General features: G+C 38.1%; 1 protein-coding gene across 1 annotated transcript; it reads left to right on the forward strand.

The window, feature by feature from the left end:
* LOC100244697 (uncharacterized) lies at nucleotides 1-25,382 on the forward strand. Its single transcript, XM_002267605.5, has 8 exons — nucleotides 1-619; nucleotides 14,074-14,285; nucleotides 16,351-16,632; nucleotides 20,177-20,299; nucleotides 23,614-23,764; nucleotides 24,214-24,428; nucleotides 24,991-25,027; nucleotides 25,129-25,382. The coding sequence occupies exons 1-8, from the start codon at nucleotides 241-243 to the stop codon at nucleotides 25,245-25,247; spliced, it is 1,518 nt and encodes a 505-aa protein (XP_002267641.1). The 5' UTR covers nucleotides 1-240; the 3' UTR covers nucleotides 25,248-25,382.
* Nucleotides 25,383-26,335: the final 953 nt, after the last annotated feature.

A 26,335-nucleotide genomic window follows, 5' to 3' on the forward strand; every position in this document is an offset into this window, starting at 1 on the left:
AGGTGGCTTGGGGGAGGAATAGTGGAGTGTGGTCCAGTAAGTCACACATGTGTTAGGTTTGAATCCTGCTTAGTGATGATAGCCTAAATTTATACCGTAGTCAGCACCACGAGGGTCCCCATTGCGAGTCCTGACTCCTGACACAAACGAAAATATCGATGAAGACTAACGTAATGCTTTGACTTACCATTGATTAGTAACCCACTATCCATTTTCAACCGCAACAGAAAGAGCAGGATCATGCTGAAGGCTTCAGCAGCAGTCATCAAAAGCCCCAACTTCTCTATCCCCACCTTATCCTCTTTCCACCGCCAAGCTCACTCAACACCTCTATCATCATCATCATCTCTGATTGCTTCAAATTTCAAATCGGGGTCGCCTCTCCAACGGCTACTTCTCCTGCCCAAAATGTCCACTTCTTTTCATTCTTCAACAGAACCAAGGCCAATTCCTCCTCTTTCAGCTGCCTATGGAGATCAAGCTCCCTTGCCTGAGGCTCCGGCCAAGGTGCTCCGCCGGATTCTCGATTCGCCCGGGGTTCATCAGGGCCCTGCCTGTTTCGATGCTCTCAGTGCACAGCTTGTGGAGAGAGCTGGATTTCAATACTGTTTTACTAGCGGTATTTGTGTTGTATTTGGGATGTTTCAGTGGTTTCATGATATGGGTGTTGTTTGATTGGATTACATGCCGGCTTATTTGGGTTGTTTTGGCGATTTCGTGATTTGTTTGATTGGATTACATGCCGGCGTATTTGGGTTGTTTTGGTGATTTCGTGATTTGGTTATTGCTTGATTGGTTCGTATGCATGTGTATTTCACTTGTTTCACCGGTTTTCACCACTGGGTGTTGTTTGATTGGACTCCATGTATGTTTATTTGGTTTGTTTCAGTGGTTTCATGTTATAGGTCTTGTTCGATTTGATTAATTTTTTGCGTCCGTGAATGTTGAGCATGATTTTGGGAATTCCATTTTGATGCACTGTTGTGAAAGAATAAACAATAAAATCGATGAAGAAAATGAAATGGAAATTAATGATGAAGGTAGCAGAGATGGAATAAAACGCATTTAGCCATTTAGGAACAGTCAATGAAAACCACTAATAGGCTATCTAAGGGGCTTTAATTGGATCTCTTTCGTTTCTGAAAATGCATTTTGCCCACTTTTGATGATTTGCCCAACATCCTTTGAAATGGGCATTACAAGAAAATTTTCTTTCATGGTGTTATTATTTTAAATTGCTAATAGAGGCATTGGCACAAACTCCTCGCTTGACGTTATCATCGCATTCCACTAATAATTTATTCAGTTTTCGTTGAAAACAATGAGCATTGCATCTAGTTATGTTTTGGAAATATATTCCTAATTTAGATTGCTAATAGAGGCATTGGAGATTGCTCCTCACCTTAAAAGTTTAGATGAAGAAAGTTCAAAAGTTTGTAGGATTTACTACTAGGTGTGGAAGGTTGGTCTCCAAATTTTGAGTTGCTTAAAATTCCAGTTTTAATTTCTTTAATTGCTACCTATTAAAGAATTTTTTTTTTTAAATTCCTTTTATCCCCTATATTTTTCCAAAAAAGAAAAAAAAATTCTGGGGTATTTTAGAAAATTCATGTCAGACATCCATAACCTTCAATATAATAGAATAGGTTGTAGATCCTTCTGTTTAAGTCCAGTTTTTCATTCCACGAAGTATATGTTCTAGTCTTCAAGGAGGATCTTGCAATAGAAGATGAACTAGTAAGGACTAAATTGTTAAGGAAAACTGTTTTTACTCTTTAAAGGGAGCACCATTGTATTAGATAAAACCAAAGAGGATTTTCATTCTGTAATATCTAGGTTTGGTTTAGATCCAGTTTATTTTACTATTTTATATACCTGTACTGAGATCTTGAATGCTCTTTGTTATTTCACTTTTTGTTTGTCTGATTGCTATGTCATGTGCACCTGTTGGATTCATGCTATATTTCCAATGTAGCACATTAGCTTCATGATATGACATTTCTAAAAAATGTACTGCATGGAGGCAATTCCATATCATGTGGGCTGACAATTTTCCATTCATATGAGTCATATTGATCCACATTCCATATCATATATTATATGGGTTTGGGTACAAGTCTCCCAATGTTGGAGTGTTTCTAGATGTATTGCTTGCTTCATCCTCATAACTTAGGACACAAGGCCACAACTAAATAACCTGATTTTCATTTTCTTTCCTCATTCTATCTTTAAGCAAAATTAAAGTGTATAACTAAGAACGTCTAATGTGTTTAAGGTTATTCATGATGAACTAGGAAATTTTCATTTCTTTGTTGGGCACAACTGTTTGGTCTTCGCATGAATATCCACCTTCAATGCTAATGTCTATGGTGGATGTTGTAGAAGGTCTCTCTTCTTTGTTGGCAGGATTACTTTGCAAGAGTCCTCTGTGAAGACATGAGGAGCAAAAACCCCTTCCTCCTCTTAATGTGTTGAGTTGGAGATGAAGCCCTCCTCTTGTCTAGGAGGGATCCAATTCCTCAGTTTAAGTGGGGAATCCCCCTCCTCTAGTTTCTGAAAGAAGGACCCCTATTGCTGCAGGCCACCACACATCAGTGATGGTGATTGGTTTTGTTATTGGTGTTCGGACATGGACTTGGTGCATTTTAATATCCAGCTTAGTCATGCCACTAGTGAGTGCTTACTATTGGGTTGAAAATCTTGGTTTAATGGTTAGAGTTGAAAGTTGATTGAGACAAGGATAGGTCAAATGCAAATCGAGCTTGTTTCAGCTGGGATGTGAGAGAAGGGGGCATGCTGATGTTCAGGGAATTGGTGTTAGTATCAATGTGGAGTCTATTATGTCAGGGGTTTGCCTTTCCCTCTTAGCAGGCCCCAGTTTCTTGGCCCATAGGACCTCTCCGCTTGCAAGAATCACCCTTTGTTGCATAGCCATTCCCTCCAACACCCTCTTTCTTCTCAATCCACTCTGCCTTCCCATTAGATTTTGACACTTCATCATGCATGTAGTTAATGTCCAACATAGAAACTACTGCAAATGCATGTCTGATTTTTTTCTGTAAAAAAATGAAAGCTATAGTTTGTTTCTGATATATGGAATTTGAGACTTTGTATGTTAGGGATCAAGTTTTTCCCCCCTGATCAGCAAGGATCCTCACCATGGCAGGTGTCACACCCTTGAGATACACCCAACTTTTTTCTCTGAGTGTGCGGTGCTAAGAACCCTTTCTTAGCTAACCTTCTCTAAATGTCTCACAAAAGCAGTGTAAAGAGGCCAAGTCAATTACTGGAATCCTTCCCAACTATAATTTTAAAAGACTCAAGGCGCACCAAGGCGTAAAGTACTCCTGGAGCATGAGGCGTAAGGCGCACCTAAGGCGTGGGCTTTAGTGAAGTGAGGTGCACCCTAATTTACATATATATTTTTATATAATATAATCAAATTTAACAATCATTTATTTGTCCTAAACACATAAATCATCAAATATCATCCAAAACTTTAGTTTAATCAACAAAAAAATAAAAATAAAGAAGTCCAAGCATAAAAACAAAGCATCATGATTGCTAATAGCTTAATACATATCCAAATCCAAAGGTTCCAAACCAAACATGAAATTTGTCTACAATTCAAAAACATCATTAAAAATCACTTAAATAACAAATTTGTCTACAACAATCAATCATCACTTGTCCTCTAAATCAACAAAATCATCATCATCATTTCCATCATCACATTTGTAGCCTTCCCCATCTTCCTCATTTGCTGAATCAACCATTTCTCCATCTTCATCTTCATCTATTAGTGAATGAGAAGGCAAAGTTTTAGAGCTTGAAGCTATCCCCGTTGGTCGTGGTATTATGCTTGAGCTTGCTCGAGCTCTAGCATCAAACCTAGCCTCCTCAACTCCAGTAGCTCTACCCACATCACCCCATATCAAATTATCATCATCAAATACAAAATCATTTTGTGCACCTCCATGAGGATCCCCATATTCCATTCTTCCTATCAACCACTCATTGCTATCATCTATATCTTTAAAGGAAATTGGGTCAATGGTGTCATGTTCATTGTATCTTCTCTTCAAGGCTCGACTATACTTAATGTATACCAAATCATTCAAGCGTTGATGATCTAACCTATTGCTCCTCTTGCTATGAATCTGCAAAAATTTATAAGCTCATAAATATATTTTAAAGTTTTAACTTTTAACTTTTAAGTTACATGTAAGACTCTATTAGACTATTACTTGTAATTATTTTGGTCACTTACATTTTCAAAGATGTTCCAATTCCATTCTCAACCCGATGGACTACATGTTAGGTTGAGGACTTTCATTGCAAACCTTTGCAAATTTGGAGCCAAAGCTCCATATGCAGCCCACCATTTAGCTGTAGTATAGATATTAATAATTTAGTGAAACAATTCACCTATTTTAGCAAAAATACAATATAATCATTTAAATAAACAAAACTAAATAACTAATCTGGTGCTCTAGTCTTCCTTGTCCTAACAACTAATTCATTCCCGAATAGTCCTTGGGCATTTGTGTACAAACTCACTTTGACTGCAACTTTTTCTTGCTTAGCAGGGGTCTCTTGTTAGCCTTAAGATGCATTTATACAAATCAATCATAATCTCTGCATCATGCTCTATTTCTGGTTTATCATTAAAGAATTTCGAGTTAAAAAAATACCCCTCCGCATGCAAAGGCTGAGGAAGCTGAATCTCCCACCTCTCATCAATGATTTTGAAGATTTCTTTGTACTTCTCTTCATTTCCATTAAAACTTCTCACAATTGTATTCTTAACTCTATTCATGGCCTCATAGATGTATCCCATAGGAGCTTTTTTTTTTTCACCATCAACCAAACAAAGCACACAAACAAGGGGACTCGAAACCTTTAAGCAAAACACAATAGTGCTCCAAAATGAAGGCATTAGAACTATGTTGGCTATAGTTTTCCCCTTCTGTTCTTTTGCCCATTTACAATCTGACCAATCTGAACTTGTAAACATCTTCCTCAAGTTTTTTTTTTGTTCATACAATTGCGATAATGTGATGAAAGCAGTTGCAAACGAAGTCTTAGCAGGCCTAAGCAATTCCTTTTGTCTAGTAAATTGCCTCATCATGTTGAGTAGCCCTAAGCAATTATAAATGTACTTATTTAGTGATATAACCCTCTCCAATGTCCTCTTGATGTTTGGTACCTTTCTAATATCTTCCAACATCAAGTCAAGGCAATGTGCAGCACATGATGTCCAATACAAATGCGGGCACTTTAATTCTAACAACCTCTCTATGCGACATTGTAGATAATAAATTTACATAAGTTCTCAAGATAAATAATTCAAATTTTAAAATTAAATAAAAATTCAAGAAATAATATTTGTTACCTGCCATCACATAACTTGAGTGATTATCTATTATAACAACATTCTCCTCACCAACTTGCTCTATCCATTTGTCAAGTAACTCAAACATCTTTTCTCCTGTCTTAATCATCGAAAAAGCATCAATGGATTGCATAAACATGGTTCCCTTTGAACAATTAACCAAAAAGTTCACCAAAGTTTTCTCTTTCCTATCGGCCCATCCATCCGACATAATTGAACATCCATTTTTTTTTCCATTTCACCATATGATCCTTCATCAAATCTTTTGTAAGAGTCAATTCTTTCTCGAGGTTAGTAACTCTTACCTCATGAAGAGTTGGTCCCTTCATACCCACACCATATTGACCAATAGCCTCAATCATTGGTTGGAAACTCGGATATGTGATTGCATTAAATGGAATAGTAGCCTCATACATCCACCTTGTGATAAGCATACAAACTCTTTCTCTTGCTTCATTTTTGTAGGCATCATTGATAGTAGTTTGGTTCATCTTCCCATTCTTTCGATTTTGAACAACCATCTCTGCATTAAGAGTGAAAAAATGATCCATGAGACCTTTTTGTCTTGGTTTTTTTGAAGAAAACATCTTACCACTACTTCTTTCTCGGTTACTACCTCCACTAGAAATGTTGGTGACATTCATTCTACTATTAATCTCCTCACCAAAATCTTCATCTTCCAAACCAAACAAATCTTCATTAACATTTTCACTCCCCATATTCATTTGCTCTTTTTGACTTTTTTAGAACTCATATACTCTTCCGTTTCTTCTCTAACATGTTCCAGACATTTTCTACACTTTTTAGCATTTCTATATCCACCTACAAGATGTTGTTTGTGTCTATATATGCCTCATTTGGTTACTTTATCACAAAAAAATGCATATGATGGAGTTCAAATTTTTTTCATTTGGCAAGCGAGTTCCATCAGGGATCTTTTCTTCCACTTGCACTAGAGTCCACTTGAGTTTCATTCTCATTATCCATTTTGCAAACAAATTATCTATACTACAATAAAATAATTATAATTAAATTAAGAAAATAAAAAAATATATATATGCATATCATATTAACAAAAAATATGCACATGAAAGTGTTTTTTATTTGTTTATTTTTATTTAGTAAAACTTTCATGTCAAAATATAATATTTATTTTGAAAAAAAAAATGCCAATGAGAGTTATGAGACAAGAACAAAAAAAAATACAGAAAAGTGAAGAAAATAGAAAAATAACAAGGTCCCGGAAAGGTATGTCTATATTTCCTCTATTTTTCGTTTTCTTCTTTGTCCTCTTCGCTTCTTCACAACACAGTAGAGGCTAGGGCAATTTTTTTTGGGTGTTGTCGGGTGATAACAACCAGAAAAGGGGCTAGAATAAAAGACATGGCCAAAATGACGTCTTTTTGGCCTGTTTTTTATTTTAAAAGAACATGCTTCAAAATGACGTCGTTTTGGCTTGTTTTTTTTAAAATAAAAAGGGCCAAAACGATGTCGTTTTGGTCCTTGTTCTTTTAAAACAATAGGGGCCAAAACAACATTGTTTTGACCATTTTTTTTTAAAAAAAATTGAAGGTCCAAAACGACATCATTTTGGACCTTGTTATTTTAAAAGAGCAGACCAAAACGACATTTTGGTCTCAGATAATAAATAAATAAAAAAAAGGGCTTCTTTCTGTTCTCTGCAACTCATCGCCTGATAAGGGATGGAGGCACACTTGTGGGTTGTGTCGTGTCATGTCTTGCCGGAGGCGAGCGCCTGGAAGAAGAAGAAGAAGAAGATAAGGGATGGAGGCACACCTGTGGGTCGTGTTGCACCTTGCCGGAGGCGAGCGCCTTGCACACCTAAGTGGTGCCTTTGTGAAGAGGTGTCGCTTGCCTTCAGTGGAGGCGTCGAAGGGTTGCGTTGCGCCGTCTAGAGCCTAGGCGCACCTTTCACAACTATGTTCCCAACTTGTGTTATTCAATCAACAACTACAAGATACAAAATTGTCTCAAGTGTCTCAACACTTTATAAGAGTAAGAGAATCACAATGCTTAACAATCTTGTCTAAGCATTCAAATGTCTATCTCCCTGTCTCTATTATGCAAGAGCCTTTTTATATCTCACAACCTACAGTTTCCCATTCAAATTTCAAACCAGGAGATTGCTAGTGGTTATGCAACTACCCATAACCACCTAGTTGGAGATACCCCTTCGAACCAAGGTGTCTCTTCGCACCAGCTACAACCCATCAACCACCTGTATGTTCCCTTTATTGAGTCAAGTTGAGCCCTCCCATGTGCTGCACTGATCACCAACCTTCAAGATGCCTCTAGCTATTGTCTCAAGCCATCTCTCATAGAGCTACTGTTGACGAGTTCCCTTAACAAGGTGCCTCCTATGAACAGATGTCCATCAAGGTGCTTCTGATCAAAGGCTCTTTGGACCAACATCACACATCTGATCATGTGCATCTGATTCATTAATGTGCCTTCCCCCACATTGATGCCTGAGCCCATGCCATGTCAAGGTGCCCATGGCATAGGGCTTGTGTTTGGCTCCCACTGATTGCAAGGCTTACTGATGTCTTGTTCATGCCATGCACCACCAATCCCACCGGTCTGTCTGCTGTAAGCCACCTAAGTCACAACACTGAGCCATGGCATTGCGCCCATGGCTTGGTCATCCTTGTGCACAAGGCATTGCAGCCCTGTGCCATGCATAGGCATGTTGGGTTTGAGTCGGTTGCATGTCTAGTCACCCCATCGAGCCATGGCATTGCGTCTATGGCTTCTCGAACCAACTTAGTGCACAAGTCTTTAGGCACCCTTGTGCCAGCGTGAGGAGGGGATAGGCCGCGCTAGGCCCCGTGCCTTTGTGGCCATAGGGTGCACACCACACATGTCGTGGAGCCTATGTGTGGATGCTAGTGTGTCATCCGTGTTTCCAAGGCATGCCCAAGGTTGTGCCATGGTGCCCCCTTGGTGTAGCCAAGACTTGGCTTTGGTGACCCCTTAAGTCACCTACCCACCCTTAAAGAGCATTACGAGTCGTTCTCAAGATGTTTGGAAAAGACATCAGACCACCCCCTTGAGGAGACATAATGGAATTTTTTTTTTTTGATAAGTAAACAAGATATGCATTAAAAAAGGCTAAACGCCACAGAGCATACAGGGAGTATACAAGATGGCTACAGCCTCAAAAAAGAAAAAGGTTGTGCCATGGTGCCCGCTTGGTGTAGCCAAGACTTGGCTTTGGTGACCCCTTAAGTCACCTACCCACCCTTAAAGAGCATTACGAGTCGTTCTCAAGATGTTTGGAAGAGACATCAGACCACCCCCTTGAGGAGACATAATGGAATATTTTTTTTTTTATAAGTAAACAAGATATGCATTAAAAAAGGCTAAACGCCACAAAGCATACAGGGAGTATACAAGATGGCTACAGCCTCAAAAAAGAAAAAGGTTGTGCCATGGTGCCCCCTTGGTGTAGCCAAGACTTGGCTTTGGTGACCCCTTAAGTCACCTACCCACCCTTAAAGAGCATTACGAGTCGTTCTCAAGATGTTTGGAAGAGACATCAGACCACCCCCTTGAGGAGACATAATGGAATATTTTTTTTTTTATAAGTAAACAAGATATGCATTAAAAAAGGCTAAACGCCACAGAGCATACAGGGAGTATACAAGATGGCTACAGCCTCAAAAAAGAAAAAGGTTGTGCCATGGTGCCCCCTTGGTGTAGCCAAGACTTGGCTTTGGTGACCCCTTAAGTCACCTACCCACCCTTAAAGAGCATTACGAGTCGTTCTCAAGATGTTTGGAAGAGACATCAGACCACCCCCTTGAGGAGACATAATGGAATATTTTTTTTTTGATAAGTAAACAAGATATGCATTAAAAAAGGCTAAACGCCACAGAGCATACAGGGAGTATACAAGATGGCTACAGCCTCAAAAAAGAAAAAGGACCAAAAAGAGCTACCTCCCCTCAAGTGGAAGCTATCCACTTCAAGAAGCCTATAAGGGAGAAAGCCTCCTCACCTAAATACACTTTGGCCCAATTCCATAAGTTACAAACAAAAGAATTCTTTAACCTCTGAACATTCACCACACCCCCCCTAAAGGCTAACCTATTCCTCTCCTTCCAGACCGTCCAAAAAATACACAGCGGAATGGATTTCCATATCTGTTTCCTTTTCTTCCCAACAAAAGAACCCCTCCAGGAGGTTAAAGCCTCCTTAACCGATTCTGGGAGGACCCACTTAATATCTAACAACCCAAAAATAATATCCCAAAGAGCTCTAGTCACTATACAGTGTAAAAGAATATGATTTACATTCTCTTCTTCACAACCACACAAAAAGCAACAATTTGGGAGTTGCACCCCTCTTATCTGAAGCCTATCCAGAGTGAGCACCTTCCCCCATGTAGCCTCCCAAGCAAAAAAGCAGACTTTAGTTGGTACCCTATCCACCCATATTCTCCTTGCGGGAAACATTGTGGCATTAGGTTTATCCAACATCCTATAAGCTTCTTTAACCCTGAAGAGACCATTTCTTCCTTGCCTCCATTTGACTGAGTCTTCCTCCAAGGAAAGCCTATGACCCCTCAGAGTATGGAGCAAATCACCAACCATATCCAGTTCCCAATCATTGAAATCCCTCACAAAAACAAGATTCCAATCTTCTTGGCCCGAATGATGGTCCCACATCTCCTCAATCGAAGCATCTCTATGCACGACAAGGACAAAAAGATGGTTGAAGCATTGGGACAACGGAGTTTCAGTGCACCAGCTATCTTTCCAAAATTTAATTTTGGAACCCTTCCCAACTAGAAAAGCCAAATTTTCCCAGCACCATTCAGATTCTTTCATAATCTCCTTCCAGACCCCAACTCCAGCCGCCCCACTAACCTTCTTAGCCCTCCACCCATGTTCCTCTTGCCCATATTTCGTAGAAATCACTTGTTTCCAAAGGTTATCCCTTTCACACGCAAACCTCCAGGTCCACTTGCCCAACAAAGCTCTATTCAGAGTGGCTATTCTCCTTAATTCTAGCCCTCCATTGCGTTTTTCTGTGCAGACCACATCCCATTTTACTAGATGAATCTTTCCTTCCAAGTTTCCACCCCCCCATAGGAAGTCTCTTTGGATTTTCTCCACTCTTTTAGCAACGGACTTAGGCATACGAAAGATAGACATTTGGTAAATTGGCATACTGGCCAAGATACTTTTTATAAGAGTGATCCGCCCCCCTTTGGAAATGTACTGTCTTTTCCAAAGCGCAAGTCTCCTCCTGACCCTCTCTTCCACTCCATCCCACATAGAAGACGCCCTATTGGGGACCCCTAAAGGGAGACCCAAGGATTGGGAAGGCAGAGACCCCACCCTGCACCCTAACTCAGCTGCCAACTCAAGAATCTCCTCCACTTCTCCAACTGGAATGATTTCGCTTTTGGCTAGGTTCATACGAAGACCCGAAACCGCTTCAAACCAAAAAAGAATCCAGCTTAGATGAGAGACTTGATCTTTGCTTGCCTCACAAAACACAATTGTGTCATCAGCAAAAAATAGGTGGGAGATATGCAATGAAGTTCTACTACCACCCCGAATGTTGCATCCTGAAAGATATCCCCCCTCCACCGCTCTCCTGATGAGAACGTCCAGAATCTCCATTCCCATAACAAAGAGGTAAGGGGATAGAGGATCCCCTTGACGAAGCCCTCTAGTGGTAGGGAAAAACCCAGCTGGCACTCCATTAACAAGAATAGAGAATTTTGCAGAAGACACACAGCTCCACATCCATCCCACCCACTTGTTCCCAAAACCCATTTTATGAAGGACCTTCATTAAGAAATTCCAATTAATGCTGTCATAAGCTTTTTCTATATCCAATTTGCAGATAAGGCCCTTTTCTTTTCTCTTCTGCCACGAGTCTATCACCTCATTAGCAATTAAGGACGCATCCAGAATTTGTCTCCCCATTACAAAGGCATTTTGAGCACTAGAGACCACCTTACCAATCACTTTTTTGAGCCTATTAGCTAAGACTTTAGCCAAAAGTTTATAGAGGCCCCCCAACAAGCTGATAGGTCTAAAGTCTCCCAGATCCTCCGCCCCACTTTTCTTAGGTATCAACACCAGAAAAGTATTGTTGAGGCTCCTAACAAAGGTATTATGCTCGTGAAATTCTTTAAACATCTCCATGATCTCCTCTTTGGTAAAGTCCCATGCGTTTTGCCAGAATGCTACAGTAAAACCATCCGGGCCAGGGGCTTTGTCCCCATTCATCTCCATCAGCGCCGAGTGAATCTCAATTTCTGCAAATGGGACTTCTAGACTCTCTGCTTCTTGCTGGCTGATACAACCCACCGGAATATTACCAATATCTGCCTGCCACTCCATATCTTCAGTAAGCAACTGCTGAAACGAATTCACAATGCCTTCTTTCACCTCCTGCTCCTCTACCAGCCACTCCCCATTAACCTTAATTCTGCCCATAGCATTGTTTCTCCGATGAGCACTCGCCATTCTATGAAAGAACCCCGTATTTCTATCCCCCTCCCTTAGCCAAATCACCCTTGAATGCTGTCTCCAATGAGCTTCCTCCAATAGAACCCATTTCTTAAAGGAGTCTTTGGCTTCCTTTTTTAACTCAGCTTCCTCCACAGTCAAATTTCTCTCACTTGCCACCCGATCCCAAAAGTCTACTTGTTCTAGGGCTGAGGCTTTATTGGTTTCCAACCTCCCAAAAACCTCTTTGTTCCAAACTTTCAAATTCTTCTTGATTTCCTTCATTTTAATAGCCAATCTGTAGCTAGCGCTGCCCCTGACATCAATCCCCTGCCACCAAGAGACATAATGGAATATTAAATTATTAATAAATATATTACATCAATAACCTCACCCTCCATCTGCACCGTCACCATAGCCTTCTTAGGGCGCGAGTCCACTATTGGAGATGCCCAAGTGCGCAGGATGTGTGCAAGGTGTGCATACAAGTGCGGCTTGGTGCGCGCACGTGTACGCTGGACTAATGCATGCGCGGTTCATGCTTGATGCGCACTTGGTGCGCGCGCAGCCGTAACAATTTGTGCTAGTCTCCTCACTTAGTTTCCTGTGGCTGAACCACCAAACCTCAAAGTTCTCCTTGCTCATGGCCTAGGGTCCCCATGGGTGCAAGGCCTACATGAGGCCCTTATTCCATCATTGGGTCAAGGGGCTAAGGGGCTAACAACAGGGTCCTTTAGGCCCACCCTTCGTTAACAAACCCCAAGGTGACCGACCGTGCCCACCACAGCTAGCATTAGATGATCCAAGGATTCCCTGTGAGGGGAATCAAATCTGAGACCATGCGCCTCTAACAAGCAGGGATCATTGTTTCACATTCTAAAATCATTTCTTGAAGTCATACCTAGAACATATAATGTGGAATGATTAGTTTATTGAGTACAAATGTTTCTTTCTTGCATGGTTTGATTATACTGCCTTCGTTAAGGGCTAAAGAGTGTGTTTTCCTGGTTTCTTTTTTTTTTTTTAATAAGTTGATTGTTTTTCATTCTATACCATCTGCATTTAATTTTTTTTCATATACATTTTACTGGTGTTATATGTTTGTTGTGATATTATGACAGTTCCTGATCATGTACCCAAAATACAAAAGGAAAGCCAATCAATACTTTACTTGAATTTATCTCTTTTAAACTTTTGGTTTGGATTTAATTATTATTGTTACCACATTTTTGGATGACCCAGTATGCTGACATGTCTTATCTAGAATTCATTGTTATGATGAGTTCTTGATGCAGTATAGAAAGTAAAATGCAAGGAGAGTAGTGTATAAATGAAAGTACCCTAGGAATCACTCCTAGAAACCTTTAGGCTTCACACCCAAGTACTCTTTGTATCACACAAAGAAAACGGTGGCTGCTGGAAATTCATTCATTCATTGATTCCTTTCAAAAGACTAATCAACTTCCATATAACACTTTCTAGGGACTTATAACTCCTTAGACCTAGTCACATAGTAATAATGCAACTTGAAAATAACAAAAGCTGGACTGACTACTAGACCATATTAAAGACTATTGGAAAATGACAATAATAATGACTAGAAATGGTAACTTATAACCATTGACTAGGCCCATAATTTGATTTTGGAAAATACTTTCTAGGCTGAACCCATATTGAATTATATAAGGTCCTAACTAAGCCCATTATCATCCAGAGAGTGTCAAATTAAAGTTTGGGCTTTAGAGCCCGCTCCTTTGCACCTTTGATAAACTTTTAAAGATGGCTTCCACTTGTCTCCATCAGTTCCCATAAGGATTATTCTGAAACTAGTTTGAGAAGGACTTTGAACTTCACAAATTATATTTTGTTGGGAATTAATGGGTTCATCAATTTTTTCATCCTTAATTTTCCTGTCAGTAGCAAAAGATGAAATGATATGGAAATTTCTTAATATAAAATGGTGAAAATCATATGTATTATTATCAAGTTCTGATAAAAAAAAAATATTGATGATTATACTAACAGCATAATCCAAAGGCTTTTGAGATTACTATCTAAAATGAATTGTATCAAGCTTGAATTATTGCATGGGGGTCTGAAGTTTTTATTGTCTTGTTCAAAGTTCTTCTTGCCCAACATTTTAAGTAGATGGACAAATTTATGAATTATGCTTTGTGCTCTCATTAGGATTTTCAATATCGGCTGCTAGATTGGGCTTGCCAGATGTGGGTCTCATTTCCTATGGAGAAATGTTGGATCAAGGGCGACAAATCACCCAAGCTGTGTCAATTCCTGTCATTGGGGATGGGGATAATGGATATGGGAATGCAATGAATGTTAAGAGAACCGTCAAAGACTTTATTCGAGCTGGCTTTGCAGGGATCATTCTTGAAGATCAGGTTGATATCTTTAAGAAAATTTTGATATTCATCAGTAGTTCCTTTGTATTAAACAATTTTTTCATCTTTCTCGGTAATTGCTCAATCTGCTCATCTTTCTCATTAATTGCTCAACAGCTCTCTCTCTCTCTCACACACACACACTCACACACAATCACACTATCAAGTTTGTGGCTACTTAGTTTTTACTCAAGATTGATGTGAAAGAGTTCTTTGAATTGGTAATCATATTTCTCAGTAGTATTTCAAAATTGGTTTACACTAATTTAAAATGTTTCACCAGTTCAAGTGGGATTGTAGGATGCAGACACAAATCTAGGCATTGGATTCAATGGATTCCCACTTCTTTGGATTTGAGAACTTGTCTAAGTAAATGCCTAGTGTGGATATTTAGAGGGTTTAGTTATCAAGTAGTAAAAAATATTGATCTGTAATTGATAACATTTCATCTGTTACATGATGACATTTCATCTGTTACATTATATATATATATATATGTAACAAGAAAGGGACATGAGAAGGAGCAGAAGACTGATAGAAGGTCCTGCTTCTGCATCATCAGGAGAGAATTCTTCAAAATCAAGGCAGCAGATGGGAATAGAGGTTCTTAGACCAAAATCATATAGAGAAGTAGACATGCTCTTATAACCTTGAACTTTGAGAAAGAAGAGATGGAATTGGACAAGCACATGATACTGATAAGAGGGAATGGATTGTGTATCTTAGAGCTTGTGAGCAATAGAAGTAGGAGGCTTCTGAGAACCACAGAGTTCCAGAGATTCGTCTTTGAGAAATGTAGAACAGATGCCATGTTTAGGATCCAACAGCCGAGGCAATTGTTTTAAAGTGGGTTTGTTGAAGCAGTTACTGTTCACATCACATCTAGTAATTGTAGTGGTGCTGTACTGTGGCAATGCTGTTCAACTACTCTAGCTAGGCTTAATGAGAATTTTTTATTCTCTTGTTAGTTTTCATTTATGCTATGAATGTATGTGATGGGGATGAATATCCAAGATATATATCAAAAAAGGGAACTAGTATTAGTTGCAATTAAATTAGGATTAGTATAACTTGGAATTAAATTAGGATTAATATTAATTGCAATTAAATTAGTATTAGTATTTGTTGGAGTCAAATTAGGATTAGCTAGTTAGGTTATAAGATAATTAGAATTAGAGTCATAAGAGCTTGTTAGAATCCTAGTAGATTTTGGATTTTTTAGAGAAGCCTATAAATAAGGCTAATCAATGTAAATCAAATGAATGAACTGAGTAATATTAATAATACTATTTTTTTTATTTTATTGCAAGTATTGCAATCCTCAATGATGAGACTCCATCAATTTTCTTCTAGGTGAAACTTCTAAATGGCCATAATGAGCCTCTAAGGTTTCCATCTTTTCTTCGTTATATCTTCTTTCTCTTTACTATTTTTTCATTTAATTTTTCTCTACCATAAACTTTATTCCTTGTTCCTCTTTTTACACCCTAAAAGTAAAAACCCTAGCCCACTTATTTGAGTGTAGACAACCATCCTAGGGTTGTCCTACATCAGTATGGGTATATTAAACTTAATTAAGTACTAACATGAACTTTAGTCAGTTCTTAGGGTTTTATGTTATTACAAGTGAAACCTAATCTATCAAAATAAATAAATAAATAAAGTTATTACAAGTGAAATCTGTGACCACATAAGAGACTTGATTATTATGAATTTTTACTTGGGCTTTTAAGTTCTTTTGAGAACTTTTCAATTCACTTCGATTAGCTTGTATCAAATGTTTTCCCTATGTCATCATTGTTGTATTTTTCTTATATATCAGAAACAACCTATTCTTAACTGAACCCATTGTTTTTCATTAATAAACATAAGCTTTTGGAGTCAAAAGTATGCTTTCCTCTTCTGCAGCCAATTTTGTCAGATAGACTATTAAGTTTGTTATTTTCTAATTATTAAAAGAAACAAATATATGCATAACTTTCTGTCTTTTGACAAGTATAATATATGCGTACATGGTATTCAGAACATGTTAGAACTCTTGCTTATGATATAATGTTATATCAAGGTGTCTCCAAAAGCTTGTGGTCATACACGTGGTAGGAAAGTGGTGTCTAGGGAGGAAGCAGTGATGCGGATAAAAGCAGCCATTGATGCTCGTAAAGAGACTGGCTCTGACATTGTTATCGTAGCACGAACTGATTCTCGTCAGGCTGTGTCTTTTGATGAATCACTCTGGAGATCACGGGCTTTTGCTAGTGCTGGAGCAGATGTCCTTTTCATTGATGCACTTTCTTCAAGAGAAGAGATGAAGGCCTTCTGTGAGATTGCTCCTTTTGTTCCAAAAATGGTAACATTTTTTTGTTTCACATGCCATATGAAGAATCTGATATATATCCTATGTCAAATTTCTATACTTAGGAAAATTAGCATTTTACTATTATAATACTTGTGTAGTTAGGTTTTCATTTGTAAAATAATTTGGAACATAGTTTTAATAATATTTATGCTAGTTGTGTATTTTGCTTGTCGCTTGAATGTAACTTGTAAAAATATTAGATGTTCCTTTCATGCTTAATGTCTTTTGCACACAATTGCCTCAATTGTATCAGTACTAAATTGTGAATACTTCTATTTTTTATTCATTTATTTTCCATTTTCCCAAATATTGTCTCTAATTTGAGGACAAAATTTGCTAGCATTGCACGGAATAAGGCTTAGTCTTCATTTTGGTTTGGGTGTAAGGTTGGTGCCCTTCCCTCTTTTGATTTGGCCCTCTTGTTAGGTGCTTCTTTTAAGTCCATTACGATTTAGGATGGTGTGCAGGAGAGGTTGCGTAAAAGACTGGCTTTGTGGAAGAGGCAATACATTTCCAAAGGCAGGAGACTCACTCTGATTCGTAGCACCCTCTCCAGTATGCCTATTTATTTTATGCCCCTTTTTTGTATCCCGAGGACAATCAGGTTGAGGTTAAAGCAAATTCAAAGGAACTTTCTTTGTGTAAGAGGGGCCTTGGAACGGAAACCCCATTTGGTTTGGTGGGCAATAATTTGCTCTGATAAAAGCAAGGGAGGGTTGGGAGTGAGGCACCTAGCATCCCTCAATAGAGCATTGTTGTGCAAGAGGAGTTGGCGTTTTGTGGTGGATAGGGGGCTTCTTTGGCAAAAAGTCATCAACGGAGAATATGGGAAAGAGGATGGCGGGTGAAGATCCCGTGAAGTGAGACATGGGTATAAGGTCGATCTCTAGAAAGCCATAAGGAAGGGATGAGACTTTTTGGAAAGCAAAGTGGCTTTCTCTGTGTCTAATGAGAGGAGGGTGAGATTCTAGTTAGGCAAGTGGTATGGAGACAAACCACTAAGATCTACTTTCCCTTTTTTATTTACTTTAGTCATTTCCAAAGAGGCTTGGGTGGCAAACACATGAAGCCCTTCTTCTGAAGTAGGAATGGCAATTTTGCGCGTAAATCGGGTCACTCGCCCCTATTAGGATGGGTATGGGAATATATTATTTGGGTATAGAACGGGTTTGGGGAGTATATAAAAACCCGAATTGGGTTCGAGGCGGGGATGGGTTTTGTAGTAACTGCCCTACCCTATATGTAAACTACCAATTTACCCTTATAACATTACAAAATACCCAAAAAATCCATATATATAATCATTTCTTCCTAAATTTCTAAGGTTCTTTTCGCTCGTAAAACAATAAGAGAGCTCTCATTTTCTCATTTCTTCCTAAATTGCTTCTTCCCGTATCAACCCAAAAGCACACTTTTTGCTCTAAAAACTAGAATACCAAATTTGTAGACAACAAATTATTAGGGTTTCTATGGATTCCTCCCTTCTAGGTAAGAAAACTCTTAAGTTTTGAGGCTTTGTTAGAAATATGTCTTGTTTTTCATATTTTTCTAGTTTTAGTTGATGGATTTGAGATTTTTTGGGTTGTTTATTTGTAGCTTAAATATGAGAACCTAGATAGTGCTTATTGAAATTCCAGAGACTCATGTTATGTTTAATAGGCTCTATTTGTTGTCAAAGACATAATTCCCTAGGAAAAAAACATAATATAGATGCATGGCTTCAAGCAGTGGTAGTCATAGAATAATATTTTTTTCAGCCTAGTCAAATAGTTGCAATATACATGCCCTGCTCCACTCCGACCCAACCAGCCTCGTCCCATCCCGTCCCAAAAACACATTTGGGACGGGGATGGGATTATCAAAATTATATAATCGAGACAGGAATGGGGTAGGGGTGGCTAGTCCCATACCTACCCTGTTGTCATCCCTATTTTGAAAGGGATTGTTGGGTTTCCCGCTTTTCTAGGGAGGCTCAATGATTGGGAGGTGGATTTGGTCGAAAGGTTTCTCTTGAGATTGCAAAGGTGGAGGGTGAGTAGTGATGAGGAGGATAGACTAGTGTGGACAGGGGAGAAGAGTGTAAAATTTTCTGTTAAAGCTATGTACAAGATTTTGGAGCCGGGAGGTCTTTTGAATTTCCTAGTTGTAGTCATTTCGAATTCTTGGGTGCTGTCTAAGGTGAGTTTCTTTGCTTGGGAGGCTACTTAGGATAAAGCCTTAACATTGGATCATTTAAGGAGGAGAGGGTGATCAGTGGCAAACAGATGTTTTCTTTGTCATGAAGAGGAAGAATCGGTTGATCACATTCTCATCTATTATGGCAAGACCCGGGTTATTTGACACCTTCTATTTTCTCTGTTTGGTGTGTCTTGGGATTTGCCCTCTTCAATGAGAGAGTTGCTCTTAAGTTTGACACCTTTGTGGGTAGGAAAAGGAAAAAGGTTTGGCGAGCTGCTCCTTTGTGTCTTTTTTGGACGGTTTGGAAGGAAAGGAACAATAGGGTGTTCGACAACAAAGAGCTTTCTGATAAGGGAATTAAGCTTGTTTTTCTTTGTAATCTTTGGGCATGGTCCAAATTGTTTATAGTTTTGGATTTTTCCTCTATTGTAGATTTTGTGGATTGGATAGGGGCTCTTTGAGGGGCGGTGTTTTTTGTTAGTCCCTCTTTCATTTTTGTAGGCATTGTCAGTGCTCTTTGTTTTCTCCTTGTGCACTTTGGGGTGCTTTTTTGGCGTTTCTCTGTTTAATACACGTTTTCTTTTTACCTATTCATGATCACCAATTGTTTCAAAAAAGGTCCTCTTCAATTGATCATATTATTTGAAAATTGGTTATTGTTATTTCTAAATGTAAGCTCAATGATTTAACATACTGTTTAATAGTTTGTCCAGTATTTTTACATGGGATCTATGGCAATCCAGACGAGTAACTCAAAGTTCTTACTATGTTTAACTTTGTCTACTATTACATTTAAGTCCTACATTTTACTTGTGCATATGGATACAATTGGTATGTGGTTGGCAACATGGAAAGTGTTGAGCCAGATTATTACCATTGGATAGGACTGATTTTATTGGTAATTGTTATTGCCGAAGATCTTGGAATTCTATAAACTGCTTTGCAACTTGAGTTGATTAATCTATGGTAAGAGACAAAAGTTGAGGATTTGACTAGAAGTATTGTGCTCATCGTTTCTTTCCTTGGGGAAAATAAATTTTATAAGCATGTATTTTGAATTTTGCACATCCACGAACCATCTTATACATCCTCCTGGAAGATTTGGATTTTTCCAGTTGCATAAGGAATATATGAAGCTTCTTTCACCTCATTTGATATGGTCTGCACTCTCAATGATTTCACATTTAGTTCCTTTCATATGAATGGTAAAAAAAAATTTTTACATGCCCACTATATGCATTTTATGAGTCCATTTAGAAGTGAGAACCTGATTGATCCTATCATCAATGATTCTAGAACTTCAGGAAAGAACAATAAATAAGTCGTACTAACTGAGAAAGCTCTTTTACCTCTGTAGGCTAATATGCTTGAAGGAGGGGGGAAAACACCAATACTCAATCCCATTGAACTTGAGGATGTTGGATATAAAATTGTTGTTTATCCACTTTCCTTGATTGGTGTATCTATTCGAGCAATGCAGGTCAGATACCTTCATTTGTTTTTTCCTTTTACTTCAAGTGTCTGAAATGTTTGGCTAATGTCATGGATGTGATGGAGCACTAACTGCAGGATTTAATCTTCACAATGATAAATCTGAGTTTTTGGTGTAAACTTGAACATGATCCATTTTGTTTAAACACCTAAAGGAAATAAGATACATGGTTGTCTTATTACTATTACTGTATATCATTGAGAAATATGATTTTTCTGTATACTTGATTGCTATGCTATAGGAATTTCGGTTTTACTGTACCTGGATTTCAAGATTGTCTTTTTTCTACCTTTTTAAAACTAAGAAACAAAGAATAAAATTTTTGAAGATGACATTATGCAGAGGATGGGAAGTCCTTCTAAACAATATGGAGACGGTAAAAAGAAAATTAGAAGAAAAAAAAAAATTAAAATGTAAAACAAAACAGCAACTCATATAGTGTCCACTGAAAGTTTCGATGGCGTGACCCAATCCCCCAACCCACCCAGCCAGAAATCTGCCCCCAAGTTAACCAATATGTGTGCCCATCTATAAATCACCCCAAGATTTGCAGGAAGGTCAGTCTCTGGACCTCAATGATGCCCAATATGTTGTCTGTTTTGCAATAATTCCAGCTCTGGTCACAATTTATAGGAACAAATTTGAGAAAATTCAAAACTAATTGTGTTAAATTGATAATGTTCTTCCTTATCCTTACCCAAGACAGGCATAACTTATTGTTGATACCAGACAGCATTATGGTTATAGGAGATAATAACTAGGAAGGATGTAATTTATGGATAACTTTCTTGTTGAGGAGGAAACTACTGAAGAAAGGAAGTTGGGTTTGCAGAATTCCTCAATCACATCCTGGAATCACAGCCAAGGATAACCATGCTCTTTGTTACACCCGCAAAAACCGTCTTTTTTTTTCCCTGTAATGTATGGCACTAAATCCCTACTTTGCCAGCCCTCAATTGAATCAGGTAGGCAATAGTAAGGAAAGAGAACACTCTACAATTAAAGGAAGACAACTCTCATCTTGTATATTTACTCAACCTACAAGAATACAAAATTGTTCGAGTGTTCCAACACTTGGACTACACAAAAAACATCCTCTCTGTTTTGGATGCCTAAATATGCATTGCTGGTGTCTGGTCCCACATATGCATCTGCCCATTTGAATTCAAGCAACCCATTTGGATTCAAACGAGTCAGCTGTGTGAGGTAAGAGTAGTTATGTAACCCTCGTAATTACCCTAATGTCAAACATCCAATGTATTGTCCCAACAACCCTTCGTCTCATCAGTTGGATGCCAATAGTCATGTCTATTCTCAACAAAGGCCATGCATGGGATGACTCAACAACTGTCTTGCATACACATGCCAAACAACATTTATTATCAGCATAAATAGCACATCTAGCACACATCTATTGCCAACCCTGTCATGCTCAACCCACAAATTGCCTGCCCAACACCTTATCTTGGCACAGGACCTTGCATTGTCTCAATCCCACAGTCTTGCATTGCCTCAATCCCAGTCTTGCATTGCCTCAGCACAGCCTATCATTGTCACTGTCTATGTCTTAACTTTGCCTCAGCCCACATATGCATGTCTAACCCAAGCTCTAAGGCACCATCATATTAGTGGCTATGAAGTCATGCCAGCCCATGACTCCTTTGTTTTCACCAGGGCATGATGCCCATGTTGTTCAAGTCACTGCCCATAGCATTATGCCCATGATGCAGCCCTTCAAAGCTTTTCACGCCTTGCACTTGTCGAGGTTCAACGTGCCATGTGGTAAAATGCCTTTATTACCCACACTGATGCTTTACCCGCTTTTTTTGTAGCCCCAGGTCAAGCTGCACCATGACATGACACTGCACCCATGGCATGCATTTAAGGCATTATACCGTTGTGCCAGCCAACAGAGTGATGCCCGTAGGGGTGTCCCTAAGTGTGCCTCGTGGCCTTAGGAAGCTAACCTAGCCAATGCCTCACATGGTCCTCTAAACAACCACTTTGCCCAATAAAGAGAATTTTAACCCATTTCCACTCTTAACAAGAAGAGATATTAAGTATGCTTGAGCAAACATGATAGGTTTTCTAATAAATCTAATAAATATAGAAATTATTTCCAAGTAATCTACAATCGAAAAAATTCCCTTAAAAATCATAAACTTCATACGGAAAAATTATCAAACACTTGAACTCCAACCTTCATTTTTCACATAAGTGCCATGCCACACATGTGCATGTTCCATGTGTTGTATGTGCTTTGTGCTGCATTTGCTATCTTCTGCACACTTTGCATGCCTATGGCCTGCAACCATTCACACATGCTGAACTCAGCTTGCTACTCATGCCAACCCTAGTGTCTCCTATGCATTTGAGTTGCATCAACCACCCTCAAGCCATCTTGTTTTTCCTTTTGCATGTTACCTTCATGCCATAAGCCATGCTTGTGGGTATGAGGTGTCACCCACTGGCCTTGTGCAGCATTGTTGCCATCAGGGGGCTAACACTCTTCCACATTGAAGAGTAGGTCAAGTTGGCCTTGCAACACACTAGGATACTTGTTCTTTCCAAAGCTGCTACACAAGAAGGTTCAAATTATCATTTTTGCCAATTCTTTTTCAATAATTCTCCTTTATTTTCCAGTAAGTATGATCACTTAGGCTATAAAGTTGTCCATTGAGGGACAGGAAACATTGAAAATATTGCATTTCAGCTCCCTGTCTTGACTGAGGCAACAATCATTTAGTTTTAAATGTTGCTGACAATTTGTTATGAGCATATTTATTTAAATGGGTTTGAACATATGTGATTTAAATAAAAGGTTCACTCTAATATTCCATGATATGTATTGACACCCCAATAATCGAGGATTTCTTCCATGTCTAGTGGTATACCTTGGAACACACATATAATGCTAGACATAGGGCTACCTAGACCACTATTTGTTTGAGTTAATGCCAAGAAAGCTGTCACTTGAGAACCCAACAAAGTTAAATTGTATGTAGATTAATGTACTGAAGTTGCTGGTCAAATATAACTAACATTATTAGACAGTTATGGTAAGCTTTAGGCTTGGTTCGGGGGTAGGTTGTTGTTGCCCTTTCCTTTGGCTTTTTGTATACTGTTTGTGTACTTTGATACACTTTGATTTGCCTCTTTCAAGCGATTTTAATTTAATCACTCTTTTAACCTATCAAAAAAAAAAGAGAGTAATGGATTTCTCTTTAATTTGGTTAAACCAAACTCATATATAAAAAAACACTAGTATTTTTAGTTAATTACCCTTACTGAACTATTTGCAGGATGCATTAAGAGCCATTAAAGGAGGCCGAATCCCTTCTCCTGGAAGCATGCCAACTTTTGAGGAAATTAAGGAAACTTTAGGTTTCAACTCTTATTATGAAGAAGAGAAGCGCTATGCAACCAGCAAGGGTCAGGTGTCTTGGCAGAGAGGTGAGTTAAGTTATAAATTTTGTTACTTGGTTTTGATAGGCTTCTGGTATGGAGTCTATCTAGTTTGGTCTTATTAGCCTTTAGTTGGTTTTGCAAGGCTTCTAGTATGGAGTCTAATTGGTTTGATCTTATTGGGCTTCTGACATGGAGTCTAAACCTTTGGCCTAGAACTTAATATCAACTGGCTCTCTCTCCAGGACTCTCTGAAAATAGAAAAATTCATGCTATGCAGTCGGTCATGTGACAACAATGCTGTTATTTTGAAAGTTTTCTTAGAAAGCAAGCACTTTGCAACATAGTATCAAACATTGTTCAAATAATTTGAATTGAGGTCAGAATATAATTTGGCCAGGTTTTCCTGATTCTGGAAGAGCTCCTAAGTTTCTTTCTGACTGAAATAGCATCCCTTTTGCTTTTTCTAATTCTTATAAACATGGGTTACATGCCAGCAAGCAGCAATACATACAGTAGTCAACAGAGGGCTCAAGATGATACACAGCAGAGAGGTCAAAATTCACAGGATCCTGTTGTGGAAGTGTTAACTCCTGATGCGTACTATGGTCCAGATGGTTCAAAGGTTCCTTTTGCAGGGATCTGGTCTCGCACATTGAGAATCAAAATCACTGGAAGAGATGGAATTGATAAACTTGATGTCAGGATTCCTGTAAGTCACCTATCCTCTTCAAGCGACCACTGATGCCTTCTAATTGTACTTTATATAACTTGGATTTTATGTCAGAGTAATGCCTTCAAAGTTTAGAACTGACTGATAATTACCCTAGTTTAGTTTCTCTGGTCAAACCGTCTTATATAATAATATTTATCTATGATTATGCAATTAGTCTGATGCATTGGATAACATGGCCCTGCTGCCTCACATGATTACATGTAGTTCTCTCATTGTGATGAAGTAATTTGAATGTTCGAAACAATCCTGAAGATTTTCCATCAAATGAAACTGTGTCATAATCATGTTCCATTTCTTTCTCCAAGGGTACACATTATTTATTTGAATGAATGAACTGTTTGAGAAGCACACCCCATTGATGCATAGCTTGCTTTGGAATTTCTGCAAGATTCCCTTCCCTTTTATTTTACATTTTTTTTTTTTGGGTCCAAATCTACATGTCTATATGAGCATAAAGGTTTGTTCTTATATGATTAATCATATCTTGCTGGAATTTGTTAACAAAAGCAACCATGGTTTGTTTTTTCTTTTGTCACAGGCTGGATTCTTGGAAGGAATCACAAATATAGTTCCAGGTATCATCTGCATTTTAAAAAGAAATACTAAATTTTGGTGTCTGTTTCATGCTAGTCCTCGAAATGATTAACTAAAAATTTTGAACGTTCTCTTTCCACAGCTCTCGGGGGGGTTAACATCAAAGAACTGTTGGATGATGCAGCAGAAGAGTTAGGCGGGAAGCTGTTAATAGATTTTAACGATGCAATGGGTGATAGGATTCAGGTCTTTCTGGAGTAACAGAAGTCAACAATCTCCAGCAGTATGAGGAATATCTTGGATGGAAGGTTTTTAACCAAGCTTTGCATATTTCCTTCATGTAACTCACTTACAAATCATTTTGAAGTGGTGGAAGATAAATTAATATTCATCTTATGGCTTTTTGCGTATGGGGGGGTGGAGATGGACATAAGAACTGGAGAAATGGAAAAGGGAATTGCAACCCCAAAGAGAAAATTGAAAAACATAAAGCGTATGTTTGGTTCCAGAAAATGTGAGGAAAATGTGAGGAAAAGAAAATAAAGAGGAAAAGCTGAAGGAAAGAAAAAATGAAGGAAAATAAAAAATAGATTCAAAATTAATAAATTATTTTTACATGTTTTTTTTAAATTCATTTTACTTCATTTCCTTCATTATATAAAAATTAAATAATTTTAAAATATATAAATTTTTAACTAATTTTAATTATATTTAATTTTAAAAAAAAAATTATAGTGAAACCAAACATGAAAAAATCATTTTCTTTTAAATTTTTATTTTTGATACTTTTTGGAACCAAACATATTAGTATATATAGAGAACGCATAGCTCAAAAACCTAAAGACATTGAAACTATCCATCATGTTGTGGAGTTTTAAAAAGTTTTCCTAACTTGTCTTTTGTATATAAAATAAATAAAAATAAAAAGAAAATAAAAAAGAAAAAGAAAAAAATGGTAATCATAGTCGGAAGGAGGGCAATGGGTGTGAAAATTTTGTAAGATTGAAATGAAATTGTGAAGAATATGATGGTGATGATGAAAAATAATAAAACTGTTTTGAAGTTGTGACAATGCTAAACAAAGCTAATTTGAATAAAGATAGTAATGGACAATTTTATTAACAAACAAAATCATATTTATTGAATGTCTAAGCTTGTGGTTAGGGGTGAAATGCCACTCGGATCCAAAGTTAGCTGGTTCTCCCTTAAATGCTTTTAAGCACAGTGGTTGACTGTACATCTAGGAGAAAAGCATTGTGTTTCCGCAAAAGCATATCAAGGCAAACCCTAAATACTAGAGCTAACCCAAGGGGTCAAGGTCAGCCTGTGAGACAATGGAGGATAAGCTT

This window comes from Vitis vinifera, chromosome 5 (genome assembly GCF_030704535.1).
Source record: "Vitis vinifera cultivar Pinot Noir 40024 chromosome 5, ASM3070453v1".
NCBI lineage: Eukaryota > Viridiplantae > Streptophyta > Magnoliopsida > Vitales > Vitaceae > Vitis > Vitis vinifera.

What these genes read in the sequence shown, in the direction of transcription:
- LOC100244697 (XM_002267605.5), top strand. Translation starts at nt 241, where the DNA reads ATGCTGAAGGCTTCAGCAGCAGTCATCAAAAGCCCCAACTTCTCTATC. An exon ending in TCAATACTGTTTTACTAGCG is followed by an intron (nt 620 to 14,073) that starts GTATTTGTGTTG and finishes TGCTCTCATTAG; the next exon opens with GATTTTCAATATCGGCTGCT. An exon ending in AACTTGATGTCAGGATTCCT is followed by an intron (nt 24,429 to 24,990) that starts GTAAGTCACCTA and finishes CTTTTGTCACAG; the next exon opens with GCTGGATTCTTGGAAGGAAT.